This window comes from Talpa occidentalis, unplaced genomic scaffold (genome assembly GCF_014898055.3).
Source record: "Talpa occidentalis isolate TD23 unplaced genomic scaffold, MPIMG_talOcc4v2.1 talOcc4.11, whole genome shotgun sequence".
Taxonomy (NCBI): domain Eukaryota; kingdom Metazoa; phylum Chordata; class Mammalia; order Eulipotyphla; family Talpidae; genus Talpa; species Talpa occidentalis.
Window position 1 is genome coordinate 74321123 of NW_023601104.1, and position 24930 is coordinate 74346052.

A 24930-nucleotide genomic window follows, 5' to 3' on the forward strand; every position below is an offset into this window, starting at 1 on the left:
TTGGTTTCCTTCATGTTCTTGCTTAATGGCCGAGTCTCATGTTTTCCCCATTACGTGTTTTCAGTATGAGCAATTTCATTCAGCATTTCCCAAACTACTTTCACCACCAAAGGGTGACGAAAGAAGCAAACCAAGGGCCTCCCCGGTGGCGCAGCGGTTGAGTGCTGGGTTGCGAAGCTGCCCGCAGCCTCTGCAGCGCCGGTTCCATCCCTGGCCTCCGGGCGAGGGTCCCACATGGCGCGCAGACCTCTCCTGCCGCCCGCTGCTCCCCTCAGCAGTGTACTTCATCGGTCTGCCTGTTCTACTCTCTGCTCTGGCTCTGGTGAATTCTCTCACCCTCCCGTGCTTCTGACTACCCAGTGCTTGTATAAATAAATAAATAAATCTTAAAAAAAAAAAAAAAGAGAGATCCTTAGGAAAGCATTTAAAAAAAAAAGAATATATTAAAAAAAAAGTAGCAAACCAAAAACTCTACTATGATAAGCAAATTCTCATTGATTTCCAGAAATCTAACAGGATTCTGGTCTAGTAAGTGATTTTTTTTTTTTGAAGTAGAAATGAAAGAACGAAAAGAGAAAAATTCAGGCAAGGTTTTCCTTTCATTAAGATTAATTGTCTCTCCTTGGTGATGTTGGGAAACTGACTCGGTCTCATCGCTTAGTCAGAGAGTAGCGTGTGAACTACAATTCCCAGCAAGCAGCGGGGCCTGTCTGGGTCTCTGCCCATCGCTGATTGGGTAGCTCGCTAGGTGACGACCCAACCAGCGCTCCGGTTGTTGCTTTGAGACGCTCTCCGTGGGGAACCGTATGAGGGTTGGGGAAACTTTGAAAGTTGGATGCTGAATATCCGGTACTGAAAAGTTTCACGTGTGTGGGGAAGGGGGTAATCGCGGGAAAGTGGGGTGCGCTAATGGGGCCCGTGGGGCTTGCTTTCCACGGAGCGGAGAGTCTTGGGTGCAGGACACGCCCCTAAAGACCGGTAGGGATCTCCATAAGAATCCCGCCACCAATCTGGGGGTTGTGGCCTTCGGGGTTGCTTGGGACGCTGCTACAGTTGAAGAAAGCGCTTTCAATGAAATCGGGTGGTATTTTGGCCTATCGGTGTCCAACTGGGGCAGTGTGGGGTGTAGTCTAGGGAGTCAGTATTAGGGGAAGTTGGGTCTGACAGCTTTCGGTGGCGTTGAAAGAGAGATACTGTTTAATGATGTGGAATGTGGAGCCAGATCCGTGCATTCGAATGCAAACTCCACAACTTGCCAGTGTTAGACTGCCCAAGTTTTTCAATTGTTTGCCTCAGTATCCTTAATCTGTCACATGGGGTAAAGCATCTGAAGCTCTTGGAATCCTGTCTGTCACGTAATCATGATTCAATAAATATTAGCTATTAATGTGACTTCACAGTTTTTATTATCTAACATTAGGACTTTTGTTTTTCTTGGTGGGGGGGAGAGGGTTTATTCTCTAGGGTTGAATAACTTCCCTTACCCCCAAATCATCTACATGCAGTTAGTTACACACTCACATACATAACAGGAACATAAAGTCGCCGATAAAAGAACAAGCCATAATAATACGTTAATAAGATCATGGGCAACATGTACAAAGTGTGATGGAGATATTGGAGAGGACAAGATTCACTTGGGGGAAAGCTTTGTGGTGGAAAGTCAAGGAGGCCACATGGCACTGGGTAACCTACCAACATGCACTCGTGACTGGAGAGCAGATCATAACAGAGGCACTGCATGATGTTTTGCTGAATGAATTGATCATGATAATGATTGTTAACCTTGAACTCTATGTCCCAGGAACCATTCAAATCATTTAATGTTCAGTACATTCCTACACAGTAAATATTGGACTTATCCTTCTTTTAGAGATGGGGAAACTAAGATACTGAGAGGCAAAGTTGCTTTGCCAGGAAGGGCCAGCATCAGAGCCTTGCAATCTAATATGTGAATGAGAGGGACGTGAGGAAACAATTTATGAAGGGTATTTATGCAACCCAAGGAAGTGTTGGAATGTGTTCTGTGGTGTCAGGGTTCTCAGGTGAAGGCTGAGAGTGACAGTTGCTTCTTCCTCTCTGCTTCCAAAGAACATTTAAATAACAATGACAATGCTTATTTGCATGTCTCTAATTATTTTTGCATACATCTCTTTTCATCTTTTACTATGAGTTCCCAATGGGAGGGAATACACTTAAATGATTCTTGTACCCTACCAGAGTGTGTGCTGCATTGTTTTTGGAAGGAACAAATGAATGGGTTTTTTTTTTTTTTTTTTGGCAGTGCAGGGAGTGATCAGAGGCAGTATGCAGTAGTCCAGGCAGGTGAGGGGGTGGCCCCAATAAGACAGAAAGCAGAGTTGATCATTTTTAAAGTCTAGGTAGTTTGGAGTTTATAGTTCCCCTTTTCAGTTGAATTTACCTGTCTAGATGGTGTCCTTGCCTAGAACGACCTGATTTGTAAAGATACTAGGCAATGATAAAGTAGATATCACTTGGTGAACAAATCAATACAGACACATTCCCCTTGAGAGAGATGAGAGGGGCGTATTTTATGTTTGTGGGAGGTTTGTGTATATGTGTGAGAGAGAGAAGGAGGGAAGGAGAAGAGAGATTAAATATTTACTCAAATTTAGAGAATTTAGATGTTCCGCAGAAATTTGGGCCATGGTGATGGAAATGAACATACCTAATTCTCAGTATGTATTTTTGTTTCAAAATGTTACTTCTTTTCTGATAGTTATATTACTTTATCCCCTGGAATGGCATTGCAGTTTCTACTTTATCCACTGGCTATTTTGCCATGAAATATACTGCCTCTCCCTTCTATGCATTATTAAGGGAATCATAGTAAATGAGCTAGATTCTATTTTCTCTCTCCAAAGGTAAATATTTCATGAGTCTCATATAATCTAGTGAGGTTCAACGAGAGTACTATTTAATTGCATGTGGGAATGTGAGCAACTAAGATAATAAAGCAATTTAAGTTTGGAAAGTGTGACATCATCGTTGATTCAGAAGGTTTGTTCTAACTCACAGAAAAAGGAGAGTTTAAGTAAGGTTATGGATTTATAGTAGAGTGGCCTTAGAGTCAGATTTTCTGGGTTAAAATTCTGGATCCATCATTTCCTTTTATTTTTTGGTGACAGCAGAATAGCTATTCTTTCTAGGTTTTGGCTTTCTCATCTGAAAGAATGGAGCCAATAATCAACCCAATAATCAGCCCAACAATCAATAGGGCTGTTGAGAAGATTAAAAGTGATAATATATATGCAGCTTTGGAATAGTGCCTGATATATAGTAGATGAAGGTTAATTACACAGCCAAATAAAATTTATAAATGTATTGAAAAATCTTAAGATGAGTTCCAAATATGATGCACTGTATTCATTAATAAGCATCAAAGAATTGTATGAAATGCACATTCTTATGTTGCCTTGTTCCCTTGTGTGCATGTTTGACAGTTGTCTCCCCATTTAAAATATTTAGAAAGATTTTATAGTTCCCCTTTATTTTATCAATGATATTTTAAATACTATTTATAAATGGAGAGACTTTTTTTTTTTATTTTGTAGAGTTATTTGGATAGCCTACTTATGATCATTTATGCTATTTTCTGATTTTTTTTCAAGTTCTTTAGTTGCTGCATCTGGAGGCATGGGTAGCAAGAAACTAAGACGAGTGGGTTTATCACAGGACCTGTGTGAGCGACTGAGCAAACATCAGATTACAACCTGTCAGGTAAAATTTATTTCACTTTTCTTAGTGAAAAAATTTAAGTACATATTAATTTTAAGTATATCTTAATAACTCTTAATCTTTAAATAGCTAATCATTGAAATTTGAAAACTTAGGCTTATTTAAAAAAAGTAGATAAATGGTGGTGTCTCTCCATAGGCTGATTTTAAATAATAAGCCACACAGGTTGTATTTCCAAATATGATTTTATTAACCAAAATCAATATTTTTGCATTTTGTGGGAGGATAATAGCCCAAGGTGCAAGGTAAAATACATCTGTGCCATTTATTTGGGAATCTAGAGAAGCTTTATTTGAAAGCTTTATTTTATTAAAGGAAATTTAGTAGTTACATGAGAAATATGATAATTTCTCTATATGGAACCACAAAAGGCCTTGAATAGCCAAAGCAATCTTGACAGAAAAAAAAGGAATGAGGTATCATGCTCTCGGACTGCAAAGTATACAAGGGTAGACTAATGACGATAGTGTGATATTAGAACAAAATAGACACACAGACCAATGGAATAGAACTGAGTGTGCAGAAATAAACCCATATTTATATGGACAATTAATATATGACAAAGAAGCCAAGAATATACAATGGGGAAGGCATCTCTTTAAGAAATTGTGCTGGCTGTTAAAAGAAATAGAAGACACAAAGAAATGGAAAGACATCCCCTGCTCATGGATTGGAAGAATAAACATTATTAAAATGGCCATCCTTCCAAAAGCAATATACAGATTCAATGCTATTCCAATAAAAATTTCAATGTTATTCTTCAAAGAAATAGAACAATTATTGATGAAATTCATATGGAACCACCAAAAACCCCGAATAGCCAAAGCTCCTAAAAAAAAAAAAAAGAAGGGAATGGAGGCATCACACTCCCAGACTTCAAACTATACTACAAAGCCATAATCATCACAGACCAATGGAATCGAATAGAAAATCCAGAAATAAACCCACAGATCTATGGTCAACTAATCTTTGACAAAGGAGCAAAGAATATGCATTGGATCAAAGAAAGTTTGTTCAATAAATGGTGCTGGGAAAACTGAGTTTCTACATGCAAAAGAATGAAGCTTGACTACTACCTAACACCATGCAGAAAAACCAACTCAAAATGGATTAAAGAACTAGACATAAGACCTGAAACCATAAAATACATAGAAGGAAATATAGGTGAAACACTACATGATATGCACATCAAAGACATCTTTACAGACACATCACCCAAAGCAGTGATAGTGAAGGCAAAGGTAAACAGCTGGGACTACATTAAATTAAAGAGCTTCTGCACAGCAAAAGAGACAATAACAAAAACAAGCAGAAACCCCACCGACTGGGAGAACATTTTTGCACACAACACTAATGATAAAGTACTGATCACAAAAATCTACAAAGAGCTGATGAGACTCAACAAAAACAAAGAAAATAATCCAGTCAAAAAATGGCAGAAGAACTAAAAAGAAACTTCTCTGAAGAGGAAATGCAAATGGCCAACAGGCATATGAAAAAATGTTCAACATCACTTGTAATCAGGGAAATGCAAATCAAAACTACCATGAGATACCATCTTACACTAGTGAGAATGGCACATATTAAAAAAACTAGCAACAACAAATGTTGGCGAAGTTGTGGAGAAAAAGGAACTCTCCTGTACTGTTGGTGGGAGTGCAAACTGGTCCAACCACTATGGAGAGCTGTGGGAGATTTCTGGACCGACTAAACATAGAGCTTCCATATGATCCAGCAATTCCACTCCTAGGTATTTACCCAAAGGACACAGAAACATCAATTCCAAAGATCACCTGCACCCCTATGTTTATAGCAGCACTATTTACAATAGCTAAGCTTTGGAAACAACCCAAATGCCCAAAAATAGATGAGTGGATCAAGAAGATGTGGTACATATACACCATGGAATATTACTCAGCATTCAAAAAAGATAAACACATGCAATTTGCAGCAACATGGATGGTGCTGGAAGGGATCATGCTCAGCGAAATAAGCTAGAAAGAAAAAGAAAAAAACCGGATGGTCTCACTCATAGCAGGAATCTAGAAAACTTAAATAAGGGACCAGGAAAAAGAATAACTATAAGAAATTATCAAAATCAACAAACAACTATGAACCAGAGACACTCTATGGGGGGTGGGAGGTGGGGAAAGGAGGGATTGGGGTCAAAATAAAGGGGGTTGTAATTGTATGGGGAATATAAAAATAAAATTTAAATTAAAACTAGATCACTCTCCCCACACACAAAAATTATCTCAAAATGGATTAAAGATTTGGTTGTAAGGCTAGAAACCATAGAAGAAACATATTTAAAACTCTCCATGACACTGGCTTCTACTATGTCTTTGGGAACTCAACTCCAATGGCAAGGAAAAACAAAAGCAAAAGTAAAGAAATGGTACTACTATATCAAACGAAAAAGCTTCTACACAGTATAAGAAACTATCATTAAAACAAAAAGACACCCTACTGAATTGGAGAAAATATTTGCATACCATGTTGCTACCAAGGGGTTAATTTCCAAAATCTACAAAGATATAACTCAAAAAAAGAAAACAAAATATTCTACCAAAAAATGAGCAGAAGAGCTAAATAGATACTTCTTCAAAGAAGACATATAGATGGCTAACAGGCACATGAAAGTGTTCATTATCACTTATCAGGGAAATGTAAATCAAAACCCACAATTAGATACCACCTCACTCCTGTGATTATGGCCCATATCATAAAAATGAGAAAAAAACAGGGCCTCTCTGGTGGCGCAGGGGTTAAAGACAGTGCTATCAAGTACTTGCCAGCCACTGCAGCATGAATTCGATCCCTGGCTAGCTAGGGAGCAACCCATATGGCGCAGCAGACCTCTCCTGTCTAGCCTACTACTCCCCTCAGCAGTGTATTTTGTACATCTGCCTGGTCTGCTCCCCTCTCTGTCTCTGGTGAATTCTCTCACTCCCCCACACCTCTGGCTTATACCCCAGTTCTTGTATGCATAAATAAATAAATCTTTTAAAAAATGAGAAAAAAACAAATGTGGACAACGGTGTAGAGAAAAAGGAACCCTAGTACACCGTTGGTAGGAATGTGGACTGTGTGGAAAACTGTATGGAGTTTCCTCAAAATATAAAAATAAAGCAGTTCTTTATGACCCAGCAGTTCTACTGGTAGGTATTTACCCTGAGAATCCAAAAACACTCTTGAAGGCATATATGCACTCCTATGTTCATTGCAGCCTATTTACAATAGTCAAGTTATGGAAACTAAAATGCCCAACAACAGAGGAGTGTATTAAGATACGATATATATCTATATCTATATCTATATCTATATCTATATATATATATATATGCAAAGGAATACTAGTCAACTATAAAAAGATATGAAATTTTGACATTATGACAACATGGATAGGACTGGAGGGGATTATGCTACATGAAGTAAGTTAGAAGGATAATGACAAATACTGGATGATTTCACTCATTTGTGGGATATAGAGAAACAAAACAAAGGAATTGGCACAAAAATAGACCAGAACACACATAATACAGCTGATAAAGGGCTGTCACAAACATCTACAAAGAGCTCACATGACTCAGCAAAAACAAAGTAAACAATCCAGTTAAAAAGTGGGCTGAATTGCTAAAAAAGACACTTCTCCAAAGAGTAAATACAAATGGTTAACAGGTAATTACAGTATCACTTGTAATCAGGGAAATGCAAATCAAAACCCTAATGAGAGATCACTTTACACCAGTGAGAATGGCACACATTAAAAAAACAGGAAACAACAGACTTTCTTGAGGATGTAGAGAAAAAGGAGCTCTCCTAGACTGCTGGTGGGAATGCAAAGTGGTCTAACCACAATGGAAAGCTTTCTGGAGGTTCCTCAAACTACTAAAAATGAAACTTTCATAATACCCAGCAATTCCACTTCTAGGTATCTACCTAAAGGGCACAAAAAACATTAATTCAAAAAGATACCTGCACCCCTATGTTTATTGCAGCAGTATTTACAATAGGTAAGATAATGAAACAACCCAAATGCCCAAAAATAGATGACTGGACCAAGATGATGTGGTGTATATATACACAATGGAATACTATTCAGCAATCAAAAAAGAGAAACTCATGCCATTTGTAGCAACTTGGATGGAGCTTGAAGGGATCATGCTCAGTGAAATAAGCCAGAAGAAAAAAGAAAAATATTGGGTGGTTTCACTTATAGGAGGAATATAGGGCAACCAAATAAGGGGCCAGGGGAAAAATAACAATAATAATACAAAAAAAATTAGCAGGGAGCCATAAATCAGACATTCTGTGAGAGAGGGGAAGGAAAAGGGATCAAAACAGGGGAGAGAAGAGCACAGGGGACTACAGTGACGGTGCACGGTGGTGGGAATTGGTGGTGGAAGTTTTACGGGGAACACACAGTGATGTAAAAAATACAAACCAAAAGAAAACAAATGCAAAAAAATAAACTAAAACAAATCCTAGAAATACGCAGAATTGAGGATACTAGCAGAGTGGGAACAGAGGGTTGCAACAAAGTAGGGAGGGAGCCTAGTGGTCTGTAGTAAAGGATTATGGGTGCTTTGGTGGTGGATGTGGTTTAGTGACATACATCTGAGGAAGTGTGAACTTACTCCTCTAAATCATATACAGTGTTATAAACAAATGTTATCTCAGTAAAAAAAAGAAAAAGGACAAATTAATCCCCTCAAATTGTTAATTTCTTTTGAAACGCAAATTAATAGGATCATTTTCTTATAGAAGGAGCAAGAGAAATGCAAAGAGCAGATGTTGCGTTTTTAAGCACAATAGTAAAGCAAATTCCTCTTAAGAGATTAAATAATATTTAAGATTTTATCTTAGGGTTGAATCCTTAATAAAACAGGCTTTCAGAGTATGCTACAATTAAAAAAATTACTTGTGTATTAACAGTGTCTTTGGTTCTTAGACATTCCTTAATCCTCATGTTCATACTTTAAAATGCCCTTTAATGTGTGAAATTTAACAGTTTATTCCATAGTTAGTTTTATTCTCTCTCAACTATCAGTTACTTCCTTTGAATGATCTCATAGTTTAGGAAGAAATTCATTGTACCCTGAAACTTGTTTTGTCTTTTGGTATATTAATTATCTAAGTATTTTGAGTAATGGCAAGATAAAAGCTTATCATCATATCTTTTAGTTCATGCATATTTAGGGGGAAATACTACATGGAACATATGAGTTTTTGATACATTTCACTTTTATGTATACATGGAAAGTATCAATTTTCCTTTCAGTTCCAATCTTCGTTGCACATATATACCTAAAATACTCTCTTTATTCCTCTTCAGAACTTTTTATGTCTTTCCCCACTGGAGCTTATGAAGATGACTGGCCTTAGCTATCAAGGTGTCCATGAACTTCTGTGTATGGTTAGCAGGGCCTGTGCCCCACAGATGCAAACGGTATGTGTACATATATTTTATTATGAGGTGATTGTAATTTTTATTCTGAAGTGATTTCCTCATTTAAAATATGTTTTGGGGTATGACTAATGCAAAAATAGAGTATGAGCGTCTCAAAAATATTGATTCAGACCAAGTTAGTCCTTTAATTGAGAATATATGTGAAAAATTTACGTTGCTTATAAACTCATGGGAGGCAGTTCCTAATTATGGGAGTCAGGCAGCAACAGAAAGATTTTTTTTGTAGCTGATAGTAATTTTTCAAAAGGTCAGCTTTCTCCTGTTTGTTTGGGTAGTGTTTGTGGACCTCATGGGTAAATTATAATGTGCTCTTCCTGTTAGAATGTCCCTGTCCCTACAATACTTTTACCACCATCACTTACTCTGCATCATAAAATACACATATTGGGCTTATCCTTGCTTACTGATTTAGTAAAAAATACTTAAAAACTTATCCTCAATCTTGAAAAAGTGGAGTCTTTTATAACAAACCCTTGTTAAATATTAAGCTGTATTGTTATTTCATACTTTCTGCCTCATGACTTTATCACAAAGTAGATTTAGTCCGTGGTAGGAAAGATCTTGTTTTCCCAGAGTAAGAGTTGTCCCATGTTTGTTTAATGCTTTGCAAATGTATTTATTTGGATTACAAATTACTGATCTTACTATCTCATATTGAATTATTTTTACCTTTTCTAGTTTGCGTCTGAATATAGCCTTAAAAAAATCTGTGGTGATCATGGTTTAACTGATTTAAGTATTCAAAAGGTGAGATTAGGCAAGAGTGGGAACATTTATGACTCATAAATATGAATATGCGATCTTCCTATATCCTCACAGAGGCAGAAGAGCCTTGGATTTAACATATAGATTTATTAAGTTGTAATCTTTAAGTGGGTAGAAACTGTGGCTATTTGGTTTACCTCTGTATTCTTAGTAGTATATGGAAGGCATGCCATAGGGCTCAGGTAATATTTATTGAATGAATGAATGCATATTATTTAAATAATGAATGATTAATGTTTTGTGGGTTGATCTCTTTTTATTTGGGCAACTTAATAAAATGGTAATTTGTAATGTTGGAGATTGCAAAGAGGCAAGTGTTCTTGTATGTTGCCAGTGGGCACGTGATTATACCAATGGCATCTGCAACGACCCTTTTTCCCAAATAAGGAAATATTCACAGGTTCTAAGGATTTGATGTGAATACCTTTTGGGGGGTCTTTTTCTCAGTCTGCCACACCTACCTTCAGGCTGTTCTTCACAAACCAAATGCAGTTTGAGGATAACTTGATCCTTTCCCTCTGTTATTCTCAGCACGGACTTCACTTAGGTATTTTGTGATGTGACCCCTGCTTATTTCTGTAGCCGCATGACTTGCCGCACCAAGACCACACTCCCATCTTTCAACCATTTGAAGAAACTTCATTTTTTTGGTGTTCATTACTTTCCATTTCCTCTCTTTCTTCTTGACCTTTCTTTGTTTATTCTCTTTAGCAGGAACATGTACATTTCCTCTGTCCAATAGCTATTTCAGATTTTGACTCAGATATCCAACTCTTCCAGGAAGCCTACCTGGATTACAAAAATCCAGATCAGGTGCACTGTCTGTATGGCTTCACTTTTTCTATCACAATATCTCTTATTAGTTGTATTCTAATTAGTTGCCCAATTCTAATCCTAATTTCATAGTCCCCCTTTAACGATCAGTAATGTGAAGGCAGGGACTCTTTCTATTAATTATATCCCCATAATTTAGCAAAGTCCCTGGAACAGAGTAAACAAATAAATGAAAGAGGGAAAAGAGGGAACTGGGGTTCCAAGCAACTGGGGTTCCAAGCAGCTGAAATTTTGGAGTTGGTGTATATTTTTGACTAGATATGGAGGTTGAAAAGAATTTAATCTGTCTTTGTCTTGTTTAGGCTTATGAGATGAAGTCACGAAGGTCTGCTGCTCTCTCACCAGCATTCTTATCTACAACACTTTCTGCTTTAGATGAAGCCCTGCATGGTGGTGTGGCGTGTGGGTCTCTCACAGAGGTAAAGGAGAAACTTCCAAATTTTTTCCTCTTCGGCCTGTTACTTTCAGAGCCAGGGAAAAAGTTTAGTTAAAAACATATTATTTCATCAGTATTAGTTTGAATTAATTTATAAGTACCTGAAGGGTATGGTTCTTCACAGTACTTAGTAGATTAGCTCTACAGAAAGATATTAAAGAAAATCCTTGCCGACCAACGGAAGTCTATTTAGGTTGCTGTTTCATTGAAATAGCTCAGAGAGTGAAGAATATTGTGAAATATTATGAAATAATTTGGGGTAATTTTAAGATGACAACCACTTAGTGTAATAGAAGGGAAAATTTGAAGTTAACACATGGGCATATTATGGTATTAAACTGAAGTAAGCCATTTTTACTTCCTGATGTAGATAAAATTTGGCCCTAGGACGTAATAAGTTCTTGTATTATTTTTATATCGTTGCCCAACAAATTACCTCAAAACTAAGTGACTTAAAACAACAACAAACATTTATTATTTCTGTTTCTTTGGGAGTGGCTTATCTCAGTGATATTGACAAGAGATGTATCAATAGTATTTGGAGGTGGAGTGGGGCTGGGGGACCTATTTCTGAGGGGCCCATCAGAATACTGTAAAATTGGCACTGATTATTGGCAGGAGGCCACAGTTCCTCCCAATCTCCACATGCAATCTCAGGATATGATGACTGACTTCCCCCAGGGTGAGCAATCCCAAAGAAGGCTAGTGGAAGTGGAAACGTGTTTGGTGACTTAACTTTAGAGGTTGTATGTCATTATTTCTGCCAATTCTTTTCATTAGAAGTGAGTCATTAAGTTCAGCCCACATTTAAGGAAAGGATTGGCTCTACCCTTTGAAAAAAGTGTCAGGAATTTGAGGACATCTCAAAATGATTACAATTCTGTGTCTTGAAAATTGCATTGCTGTAACTTATTTCTTGTCTTCTAAGAATGATTTTAAAAATGTATGTATAGGGGCCTCCCCGGTGGTGCAGCGGTTGAGCGCTGGGTTGCGAAGCTGCCCGCGGCCTCTGCGGCTCCGGTTCGATCCCTGGCTGCTCCCCGGCCACCGGAGGAGGGTCCCACATGGCGCGCAGACCTCTCCTGCCGCCCGCTGCTCCCCTCAGCAGTGTACTTCATCAGTCTGTCTGCTCTGCTCTCCCCTCTGGCTCTGGTGAATTCTCTCACCCTCCCGCGCTTCTGACTGTACCCAGTGCATGTATAAACAAAACAAAACAAACAAACAAACAAACAAATAAATAAATAAATAAAACATGCCTCAAAAAAAAAAAAAAAATGTGTGTATAGTATGCCCAGCAGATGCCTATTATCAATAAATGGTGACTGAGTGAATGAATGATAAACCTAGAATCTGCTATTGCAGCATATTGCCACCAGGTGGTGCCAGAATCATATTTTACATACTATTTTTGGACTTTTGCACAAATAGATTTTTAACAAGTGGTTCATAGTTGTAAATGTATTTATTTACATAGCAAAAATTTTCACCAAAGAAAGCATACAGGTAGTCAACAGACTCATGAAAAGATGTTCTGCACTGCTTATCATTAGGGACATGCAAACTAAAACCGCAATGAAGTATCACCTCACACCTGTTAGAATGACTTTTATCAAAAAGGTAGGATATGATACATGTTGATGAGGATGTGGAGAAAAGGGAACCCTCACACACTGTTGGTGGGAATGTAAATTGATAAAACCACTATGGAAAACAGGACGGAGGTTCCTTAAAAAATTAAAAATGGAACTACCATTATCATCTGGTAAATTTGTCTGAAAATACAAAACACATATTTGAAAGGATATATGCACCCCTATTTACATTGTAGCATTACTCATAATAGCCGATATTTATAAACAATCTCAGTGCCCATCAACATATGAATGGATCAAGTAGTTGTGATGTATATGTATGCAGTAGAATATTACCCAGCTGTTAAAAGATGAAGTCTTGCCTTTTGTACAAAACGGCAGGACCTTGTGGGGATTATGCTAAGTGAAATAAGTCAGATATAGAACGACAAATACTGTATCTGTCTTGTACAATTTTGCTCTTATATGGAAGATAGAGAATAACAGCAAATGAGCAGTCAAAATAAAACAACAAACCCTTAGATTCCCGGCTATGTATGCATTGTAGATTGGTGGTTAAGGTGAGGGTGGTATAAATGGAACAGGTTGGAAGGAGTCAATTGGCTGGAAACTAGCCCTTAGAAGACATGGTGTGGTCTATACAGATGTCAAGTTGGGATGGTGTGAAGTTATACATCTGAAACATATACAGTGTTATAAACTAATGTTGCCTTAATAAAAAAAAATAAACAGTAAAAAATTGAAATTTGGGAAGAGTAACCAGCAACTAGTTTTTGTTTTTTAAGCTCAGAGTAATTTTAGAATTTAGAATAATACTAGACTTTTAGAATAATTTGTAGTAGTTTTTCACTAAGCTTTTATCAATTCTTTTTCTTTCTGAATCTAAGCAGTAGTGGTAGTTACAGGCCATTTAGGTGTTTTGTTGTGATCTACTTGACTGGTATAAATACTTGTTCATTCATGGCAACTTTTCTACTTTCTATTTCATCTATAGTCTCTCAATCTCCTTGGGATTTTTCAGTTGAGTATAGGGAATATTTCTCTTCATCTTTTATTAAAAAGCAAAATTTGTCAGCTCTCCTGCCCACCCGTAACTACGCAGGTGCCTCTCTTTTTCTTTCATTTTTCATTTCATTTTACAATTTTAAAATGTAAAAAAGACTCCAGGAAACCAAAACCCCCCAAAAATGTTAGTATATATTTGATGTATATCAGATTAACTTGCTTGTTTGAGTTTTGAGTCTATGACTCAATAGAAGAACCATAATAATACCAATATCATTGAAACTGTAGGCTTCTCCCTTATCCTGTATTTCACCTTCTGTTAGGAAGTAACCTTCATCCCGAATTTCTATCATTCTTATACTTTTCACCCTACAGTTTCCTAACTGTAGTTTTCCTTTACAACCTTAATGCATACTCAAGAGATATAACAGCATTTTACTTAGTTTTGACCTACAAAACTGTGAGATAATAGATAGGTATTGTTTTCAGCTGCTAAGATTCTGGTCCTTTGTTACACAGTAACAGAGAACTAATACCGGTATCATTAGAAGTGTCTGATTAGTTGCATTGCACAATTTTACTTTCTAGTTAAAAGATCAAACCTAGAATCCTGGATTTCAGGAAGAAGTTAGATCTGAAGGAGGTAACATGTAAGGCTACTAGTTGAATAAACTTAGACTAAATCTGGAGATGCCTGAGGGAGTAAGAATAAGTCTGGAAACATTCTGCTGTCATTTTTATAGCTGCTCCTTCTTGATTATAACTTCATAATTCTCTAACTTTTTATGGTCAGTGCAGATTTATGTGAATTTCATTGAATCTGTATATATTTGGTTACAGCTCCAAGATTTAAAGTAGACTAGAGATGCACTTCTCATGCCCACAGCAGAAGCAGCAATGAAGAAATCTAAGAGAAACCAATTCCACTGAATCCTTAGTGGGAGTGACCTGCAGGGCTCTGTCCTGGTCCTTGAGAACACCAGTTTCCTTACTTGTATATAACTAAGCAGATAATTCTGAGTCTGTTCTACCTGAATATCAGTAGTAAAGATATGTTTGAAGTTTAAAATGAAAGCTTAGAGTACATGCACATCAAATCATGAGGTGGGCTTCTCCTCTGAGATAATATAGGTCAGATCAGTGTTTCTCAACAGTGTTTTCATTATTGTCCTCTAAAGAGCTTTTTCAGACATTTGTACTCCAGCTGAACCTTACCCATGAGATTTTTATGCCTTGGCTATTCCGTGTATCTGTTAATGTATATGTATATCTGTGCTTTATAAATAATGAAACTCTCACCTCAAAATCAAGGTTTATCATTGGAAACAGTATTAGTCAAGTTGACAATGCATGGTGAAGATACTGATGAGACTGGGTAAAATTATGGTTGTATTTAAAGGGATCATCAAAAAAACTATTTCCATGTTGTAAGCTAGAGATTACAAGACTTGAGAAGTGGTTCAAATTCATGTCAACAAGAAGCAATATGATACCTGCCTATTTGTTTTGAGTACTGGGAGAGTAAACCTGTGCAGCACTGCCAGAACTTCCTAACATTTGAGAGGGGTGGCTGTACCCTATCCTTGCTCGGAGTAATGACTGTGCAGCGCACTTCTACATTATTAGTCTTCCAGGACTCATTTTTGTGCTTGGTCATGAGTTGACGAGGCAAGCAGGCCTTCTTGAGTGGGGTAGCTTTTGTTTTGGAAAGGACTGCTACTATCCTACAGAAGTAGAGTCTACATGCCAGAGGCCAATATTTGGCATCCTAATTTTTTCTCAGAGTAATTAAATACTACAGGTCATGTTCTTTCTCCTGGGCAGCATTAGCTGTGGCCTACCAGGTCACAGGAAGTAATAAGGCAGGTTGTAAAGGCAAATACCTACAAGGGCCAGACATGAAACAAAAATGAGCCAAGTGTAGTATCAGACATAAGTGCTTTATTGGCCAACTCTGGCTGTTTTGCATTGCTTACAGCAGCAACAAATATCTATTTTTCTTGTTCATGGGTCTGCAGGGCTGTCAAGGTGGGTCTTATCTCCTACAGGCTAGTCAGGATCATGTCTGCTCCCTGTTTAACATTGGTAGGAAAACTCGGAGAGATTTCTAATTGGCCTTCCTGCTGACATGATATGTTTGTCCTGCTCAGTGTTTTGAAAGGTGAATTAACCAGGCCTCAGTCTTAACACAGTAGTTTAGCAGATGCCTTTGATTGGATCATTGTTCCCAATTCTTCACTCACTTCCCGACTTAGAAATAAACATCTTTCTCCATAAAGGTTTTGTAGAGTCTTTTATATGGCACATCTTCTCTGGCCATATAAAGTGGGTAATTATGTTGCTTGATACTGTTTGATTATTATTTTTTTAACTGTGCCACTTGGAGTACTTGGCATTTCCATGTCTTCCTGCTCTTTTCTGCTCTGTTCCCTTCCTTTTCATTTACTTCAAAAATAACAATTGTCAATATGAAATAGGAAGGAGTGGTAGAAAGAATCCAAGATATAAAGTCTTTCACAGGATGCAAAGTAATTTAAATCAGGTTTTTTTTTTTTTTTCACAAAGTAAAGTGCTATTGGCCTTTTTTTTTTTTTAAGATTTATTTTTATTTATATATGCATATAGGACAGAGGTATGGGGTGTGAGAGGATTCACCAGAGACACAGTGGGGAGCAGAACAGGCAGATTGACTGAAATACACTGCTGAAGCTATCAGCAGGCAAGATAGAAGAGGTCTGCTGTGCCATGTGAGTCAGCTACCTGGTCTTGAATAGAACTTGTGCTGCAGAGAGCTTCATAGTGCTGAGACTTAACCTCTTGTGCCACCAGGGAGGCCCGCTACCTAGCCTTTCTAAGACTGCTTGCTTACTTTTTTAGGAGTTGGAGAGTTATTTTTAAAATGAGCCCTGTGGATCAGAAGACTTAATCATATATCTATATAATTGTAGAGCAAATGGAGAGAAATAGTATTTAGATGCTGGGAGTGGGGGTCGTGCTCTTTTCTTAAATGAAAACCAGACTGTCCTTAATTTTTTCCTTGCAAATTATTAACTTGACAGATTGCTCCATCCTGTTACCCCCATTTTGAATGTGGAGAGAGTTTACTTGGTAAAATTGTAGGCCCTAACAGATCTGGGCATCATATTCATTTCAATCTTTCAATCTCATTTAGCATTAAAATGGCTAAGCTTCATTTTACTTTATTACAATTAGGCCTTCCTTTGTTAGGGGCAATTTTCCTTCCTCTGTAAATCAATTATTAATATCTGCTTCCTTGTAGATATTTGGGTGATCATTACTACCTGTTTCTTTCAGTTCTTTTGCATTTTACAGGCAGGGTGGTTGAAACTCAGGCTCTACTTATATGAAGCTGATTGCATTTTCCTGCTGCCTTCTTTGTGTGAATGTATCACTCTGAGTCTCCAGAAAACAAATAACTTAGACTGTTCTGGTTTGGCATGCTCTTACTCTCTTACCGCTATTGGAGCTGAACCTGGGAACTGAATATAACTTGAAACTTGTGGTTTGGCTGCTAGAATTCAGAGCTAAACTCTCTGAAGCTAAAAATTATTAATGTTGAATGTTTTAACCCACTAAGTAAACCTGAAAAAATAATGAAATTTAACTCTAGTCAACTCATAAAAACTGTATGTAGCATCAGTTTTTTTCTGAGATTAGGAAGAGTGGAAAAAGTATTTGAAAAGGATCTGAGATTGCTAAAGAATTTGAAATTAGTTATTATGGTTTAAAGTAAATGTTACTATCCAAATTCTATTGCCAAATTAAAAAAAGTACCAAACTATACAAAAAAACAAATCCAGAAATCTCACCATGTTATTTACATGCTGCTCTTTCTTCCCCAAGATTATAAGAATCAGTAAACAAAAATAATGAAGTAGGGCCTCCCTGGTGGCGCAAGGGATTAAGATGCAACCTATGAAGAAGCTCGCAGCCACTGCAGCATGAGTTCGATCCCTGGACAGGGAGCTACCCACATGGCACAGCAGACCTGTCCTGTCTCCTGCTGCTGACATCAGCAGTATATTTCAGTCAATCTGCCTATTGTCCCCACTCTGTCTCTGGTGAATCTTCTCACCCCCCACACCTCTGGCCTGTGCCCCAGTTCTTGTATGCATAACTAAATAAATCTTAAAAAAAAAATGAAGTTTGAAAAATGTCAGTTGTACTTGTTAAACATTTCAGATATACTTTTACATGTTTTGTTCAAATGAATAATCAGAAAATATTTTACATTTTACAGTATTTGATATGTCATTGAATATTTTAATACATATCTTAATTTAAATGATGACTATTTCACCTTTTCATTAAACCCCCCCCCAGCTTTTTATTGTTGTCAAGCTCATTAAATCTTAGAACACTTGGTAATAGGGGGTATAGGGGTGGGAATCTTAGACCATCTCTAACCTGGCCTCTTGATAGTATGTATGGAAAGGCAGCCCTTTGTTCCCCCATTAGGTAGCACTCAAAAAGGCATTTATCATCTCAAGATCCCTTTAAACTTTCACAGATAGAAATTTCCTTTGCTTTGATATGTGATGATTAATATGACCTGTGTTGTGTGTGATAATGATAAAGGTCCATGAAGAGTGTTTGGGGTTCTTTAAAACCAGCAATCTGGAAAACAGGAAGAAAACAGAACTTTTATTGTATCTCAATCTAAGAATTAAGTAAACCTTAATTAATATTTACCATCTAGGCTGACAATGGCATCCTCACTGGGTCTGTATGTAAGACTGCCATGTGTCATGTGTCCGTTACGGTCCATGAGGAGAGGATGGATACAGAAGGTTGATAGAGGCACTTTGTTTCCTTCTTTTCCTTGCTACCTTTATTTTCAACAGATTATGAATTAGAATCCTACATATGCCTAGTTAGGTGGATTTGTGGATTAAACTAAACCAAATCTCACAAAATAAACAAATGAGACAAAAAGATTACTGCAAAGAAACTATATACTGGAGATAATACTAATAACATGAGTAGAGGTGAACCACACACACAGGAGTCAGAACTGATGATTCTCCTGCAATAGTGAGGTGAAAATCAAAAACAGTGTAATCCCACTTGTTGAAGACATCCAAAAAAATTGAAATAACAAAGAAGACATTTTCACATACGGAATTTTATCCTTTTTGTTAACAGTGAAAATTTCTCCGATTTTTGTCCCTTGAAATACTGGTTAATGATTGTAGGAAGCCATCATAATTACAAAACAGGACAAGAAGACAAACATTTACAAGTTTTTCAGTGATTATTTATTTATTTATTTATTGTTTATTTATTTTTAAAAATATTTATTTATTTATACAAGCACTGGGTACAATCAGAAGCACGGGAGGGTGAGAGAATTCACCAGAGCCAGAGCAAGGAGCAGAACAAGCAGAAAGACCAAAGTACACTGCTGAGGGGAGCAGTGGGAGGCAGGAGAGGTCTGCGCGCCATGTGGGACACTCGCCTGGTGGCCAGGAATCAAACCGGTGCTGCAGAGGCTGCAGGCAGCTTGGCAACCCAGTGCTCAAACACTGTGCTATCGGGGAGGCCCTCAGTGATTATTTAAAGTCATCTGATACATTATTCAATATCTAGAAAAATTTCACTAACATCAATGATAGTTGTTTAAGTCTCTTTTAGTTTTTCTAAAATAGCAAAATACCAAGTGTAATACATTATTATAACATTAGGGACACACTTATTCTTCCTGTTATGGTAAAATGGATGAAAAAAAAATTAGGAAACAACATGGCAACAACTGAAATGGGTTCTTTCTGGAAGAAATACCTTCAGAACATTTATAGAAATAGTTGCTGATGATTTGGAACATTAAGAATCAAAACAAGTTATTCAGCGCACATGCTACATGATTCAAGTAGAGAAGTTTGGTTTACAAATTTGTCCTTCTAATGCTCACACAAGTTTGAAGGCCACTGGCCTAAATGATTTAGACTCAGGAATAATCCCTTATTTCTTCCTACTTAATGATATATTTGAGACAATCTCTTCATACCTATGGTTTGTCTCAGTTTTAGCTCAGAGCTTTTTTCATCTCTACCTGAGATTTCTTCTCCTTCCTCTCTCTTTTTTTCTCCCATTTTTGAAAATTGTTCATTAGTATTATTTTCACAAAAAGGCTATTATTTTGGTTTTTAAAGTTTGGATGCCACAGCCACTGTTGCAAAAAGCATGTTAAAGGAGATTTTTAAACATTTTCAAAATAATTTTTGTTAACTACTTCATGTCATTAATTTCCTTTTCTCTATATCCTCTTGGCTTCAAATTTAATAGTCTCAAAATAACTTTCTACCAATTGAAATTTCAAAACATGTACTTCAAAGTAAGTATCATATAAGTCCAACAATTGTTGAATTTTTGTTACATTTGCTTTAGTTCTCTTTCTACACACACACATTTTTTTCTGAACCATTTAAAATGAAATTGTCTGCATTAGTACCTTTCACTTCAAAAGGTGAAAATAGTTTTTTTTTTTAAAGATTTATTTATGCATATAAGAACTGAGGTACAGGCCAGAGGTGCTGGGGGGCAGTGAGAGGATTCACCAGACAGAGTTGGGGAGCAGAACAGGCAGATCTACTGAAGTACACTGCTGAGGGTAGCAGTGGGCGAGTAGTTTTTAATGGGACTAGCACAGTATTGTTTTGAAAGGCCAATATGTATCAAAGGCTAAACCAAATATTAAAGACTCATATATTTTCAAGATCATGTTATTATGTAAATGGACGCTTGGGCCCAAAGAGCATGGGCGTGCACATGTGTAAATGTTCACACCTGTGTCTAGAGGCGAGGGTTAAAGACAACAGCGGCAGCACAGTGAGGAGGACCATTCTGAGGCAAGACCATGAGATTGAGAATGCTAGAAAGAATGCTAGAGAGGCCAGAGAAAGAGCGTGTAGATTTGCCAGGTGCTAGAGGGCTCGGTTGCCTCCTGAGTCTCCTGGTTACCCTTCCCTGCCCTGTCTGGCCTTGCTTGCTTGCCACACAACTATAGAACCCAGGATGATTTGAGTGACTGTTTTCTCATTTCTCTCAAGGATGGTTGTAAGAATGGTAAAAAAGTATCAGGCTTTTCTGCCCTCCCGCCATTGGGATTGGTGATGGATCCCTGTGATCCTGAATGCATGCCTGATGACGGGCACCTGGAGTAGGGTGTGGGCATGTGTAACTGGGTACACCTGGGCTAAGACTGGGCTTATAAGGGCAATGTCACGGGAATGCCAGGAGAACCAGAAAACACCGGAGAGTCCAGATAGAGTGAAGGCTTGCTGGGGGTTGGGAGGCCTGTCAGCCTCCTGCCTCCCCTGGCACCCCTGCCTGCTGTGTACCTGGTAAATCCCAATAAAAGCCTGAAAAGCCACTGAGGGCTCCAGGACTCCTCCTTTACCCATCTGCTCGTATCATAGAGATCCTGCTCTGTACCCTTCCCACTGCTACAACGGTATGTAACTATGGATGGTACCCCCAATCCAGATGCAAAGGGGAGAAGTTAATTCATTGTGCAGGATGGATGTTAGAGTATTAAGGCTTAATTTTCTTTGGAAACCCAGAGAAATTATTTATGTAGCAAGTTCTTAAAAAAGATTTTTGCTTTGATTAGCTTGTGATGTTTCTACAAATAACTTTTTTTTTTTATTTTTTTTTTTAGATTACAGGTCCACCAGGTTGTGGAAAAACTCAGTTTTGTATAATGATGAGTATTTTGGCTACATTACCTACCAACATGGGAGGACTAGAAGGAGGTGTTGTGTACATTGACACAGAATCAGCCTTCAGTGCTGGAAGGTAGGAGATATTATTTTCCATTGTTATCCTTTATTTTTGTAACTTATGTCCAGCATGAAACATTTACAAATAGGTTACCATTTATTTTCTTTGTTTTCTGAGAATACAGAATACTAGATATTGTTTTAAAGAAATTTTCCTTCTAAAATTGATGCAGGAAGCAGTTTCTTTTCATCTTTCTATGCTTATTGGGTCAAATGGGGTTTCTGGATAAGCTGTGTTTTGCAGACAGGAAGAAAGAAGTTTAAGAAAGGGAGGGGAAGAATGTAAGTAGAAAATGGTGGAGAGAAAATTAAGACAAAAGACAAGCAGGCCTGTAACTAATTTCTAGCTGGAAGTAAAATCTTAATGGAAAAATTGCAAATTTCAAAACATTTTTGATTAGTTTAGAAATATTTTACTTTCATCTTTGAAATCACAGGTATTGAATGTAAGAAACACACTGATAGTAAGTGTATCCATGCTTGGAAAGAAAAGATTTCCTTGGTTTGGCAAGAACCTTAACCATTCTCTGAGAGAGGCATTCAGTTATTTGTGTAATTCTATGAACCTGAGATAAGTCTGGTCCTTTGCTCCCTGCTGACATTTATCAGCAGTAGTGCTTCTACACCTGGAGACTGACTCAGTTCTATTAAAGGTATAGTGTGGATCTAATCTTTTGAGTCTTTCTTTAACCATGTCATTATGAATCACATCTCTCCTTCATTTCTAAGAACACTATTTAGATCAAAGCATATTACCTGACGGGCTAAATTCCAAATGGATTATTTTACCCAGAGCTTATTTACATTGTTATCTCTCTCTTGGTTATTTATTCTTTTTAAGGCTATGCCACTACTTTGTCAGCTCTTTGAGTTAGTGTTGTATCTTTGTATCTTTAAAGCCAAATACAGTGACTGACACATTAACTGTTCAGAAGATTTTTGATAGATGAGTGTATTGACAGGTGTGACTCTCAGATCATGAAATCCAGATACCATTTTCTATAGAAAGAAATGAAGTTTCTTTAGGAATGTGACTGATTTTAGTTCTGGAGCAGGAATTTTTTAAGTTGAATGTGATACCTAGGAGCTATCAGACTACTTCAGGTGTGTCAGAAGGACCCAGAAGTCAACTTAAAGAGGCTCTCACTGGCCAAAGATGAAACAAATTGAGTACCAGTAAGAATAATATTTGCAGTGAATTAAAACATGTGAAATGTTTCTATCCATAAGTCTACAATAATAAGAAATGAAAAATAACTAGTTGAACACTGTTGGAGGAAGAGGCAGCTAATTTTGAAAATGAGTGAAAAAAGGGAAATCTAGCATGTAGTCTCCTTTTTTCTATGTACATATATTACTAACAGGTCTTTTTATTATAGATGTAGTCCAGTAATAACGGAAGGAATGATAGAATATTACCAAATTATAAACCCTAACAATCATGGATGTAAGATTTGAATATTGTAATATATAAGAAATACATATTTTATCTTTATCCTAGTTCTTGGCAAAGGGACTTCTAAAATGTTTGGAATTTCTTGAGGGATTGTGGTGAGAGAAGCATCACTCTTTATTCATAATTAGCTCCTTCCTACAAAATCTGAGTTTATGCTGAGGTGACTCTTGGTGTGTCCCTTAATAGCTTCTGATGGAAATTGGTTGCCAGAGGAAATAATTATGTGATTATAGGACTGGAACTTTCATCCCCTTCCCACCCTCCCTTCACCTTAAACCCCTTCTCTGAGGAAGGGAGAGGGACTAGAAGCTAGCATCACCAATGACTAGTGATTAGTCAATCATATTTATGTAATGGAATCTCCACAAAAATCTCCAAGTGATAGGGTTTGGAGACCTTCCAGGTTGGTGAACACATTGAGGTTCTGGGAGGTCGGTGTGCCCAGAGAAGGCAAGCATGGAGGCTCTGCCCCACTCCATAGCTTTCCCTGTCATCTCTTTCATTTGATTGATCTTTTATAATGTACTGGTAATAGTAATTGAAGTGCCTTCTGAATTCTGTGACCCATTCTAGCAGATCATTGTACTTGAGGAGGGATGCTCTGGGAACTCCCAGTTTATACCTGGTTGGTCAGAATTACCATTGACTTGTTATGCTGAGTCATTGAATTGGCTGAATTCTTTAGATTAAGTCCCCATCATCTCTTATCTGGACTACTCTTCTGGTTAATCTTGCCTTACCCTTGCCCATTTACAACGTCTTTTCAGTTTGTAGCTAGAGTGATTAAAGGAAAAAAAAATGAGGACATGTCAGTCCTGTTCTTAGGTTTTCCATTTTACTAAATAACAGCTGACCGTAATACCACAGACCTGCAGCTCTTATGTGATCCTCCCCACTAGCCAGCCTTCTGGCCTTTTTAAATTCTCCCCCTTGCTTCCTGCATTCCAGCTTTTTTGCTTCCTTGTTATTCCTCAAACATACCAGGAGTCCTCCCACATCTGGGCTTTTGCACTTGCTGTAATTTTCTCTTTCTATGTGCTGTGTCACTGCATCTCCACTTGATTTATTTCCTCATCTCCCTTAAGCCTGTGCTTAAACCTCATATTACTTTATTAAAGAGGCTTTCCCAGACCATCTATCCTGTAGAAAATAGCACTTGCTCCCATCTATCACACTGTGTTTTCTCATCCTGATTCACTTTTCTTTACAGCGCTTACCTGTGTATAATATGTATTTATTTATTTGTCTCAGTAGAATCCCAGTTCATGAGAGAAGGGATTTTTTTAGTTTGTTTTATGACTGTTGTTTCTTGCCACATCCTTAGCACCCGGAATAGTACCTGGTGTATAGCAGATCCTCAATAAATATTTGTTGAATGAATGAAGCTTAAGTGTATTCCTTGGAAGGAATATTTTTATCAAAAGGGGTCACTAGATGGCATTGCTTTCAAGCTTTAAATAATTGTCTTGGAGCAAAAGATGGGATCTTTCCTCTTGCTTGTTCTAACCAAAAAAGATCTTTGTGATGATTTTCACAAGAAATTGCTATAATTAATGTGAAGCATATAGAATACATGTATATTTGGTTTTTGATTTTTATTTTTCAGATAGATTTTTAAAGATAAAAATTATATTGGAAAACTTATAGAAAAGTATAGCATGTTGGTATGCAAAAAAACACTCTTTTATAGTTACTTAATGTGGTAACTATGAATAAAGTAAGTTGAGGCCTTCCTTCTGAGGGACCTCAGTGGAGTGAGAGAAGTGTAGGTTTAAAACCTTCCACCACTCAAGCCTCTAATTGAAATC

At 37.4% G+C, this 24930-nt stretch overlaps 1 protein-coding gene across 11 annotated transcripts in view; it reads left to right on the plus strand.

Annotated features, from left to right (window-relative positions):
• The first annotated feature begins 767 nt into the window (after positions 1-767).
• Positions 768-24930, plus strand: part of RAD51B (RAD51 paralog B) — a 538718-nt gene continuing 514555 nt past the window's right edge. For 10 of the 11 annotated variants that reach the window (XR_008550226.1, XR_008550227.1, XM_054691203.1 and 7 more), the window contains exons 1-5: positions 768-849; positions 3633-3741; positions 9098-9211; positions 11134-11250; positions 21546-21682. Coding sequence is in view for 9 of the 11 variants with exons in the window: in XM_054691203.1 (XP_054547178.1) it covers positions 836-849; positions 3633-3741; positions 9098-9211; positions 11134-11250; positions 21546-21682 (491 nt within the window). In the remaining 2 variants the exon portion in view is untranslated. Of the gene's footprint in view, positions 850-925; positions 979-3632; positions 3742-9097; positions 9212-11133; positions 11251-21545; positions 21683-24930 lie in introns of those variants that run through there. The other variant, XM_037503554.2, reaches the window with a different exon arrangement.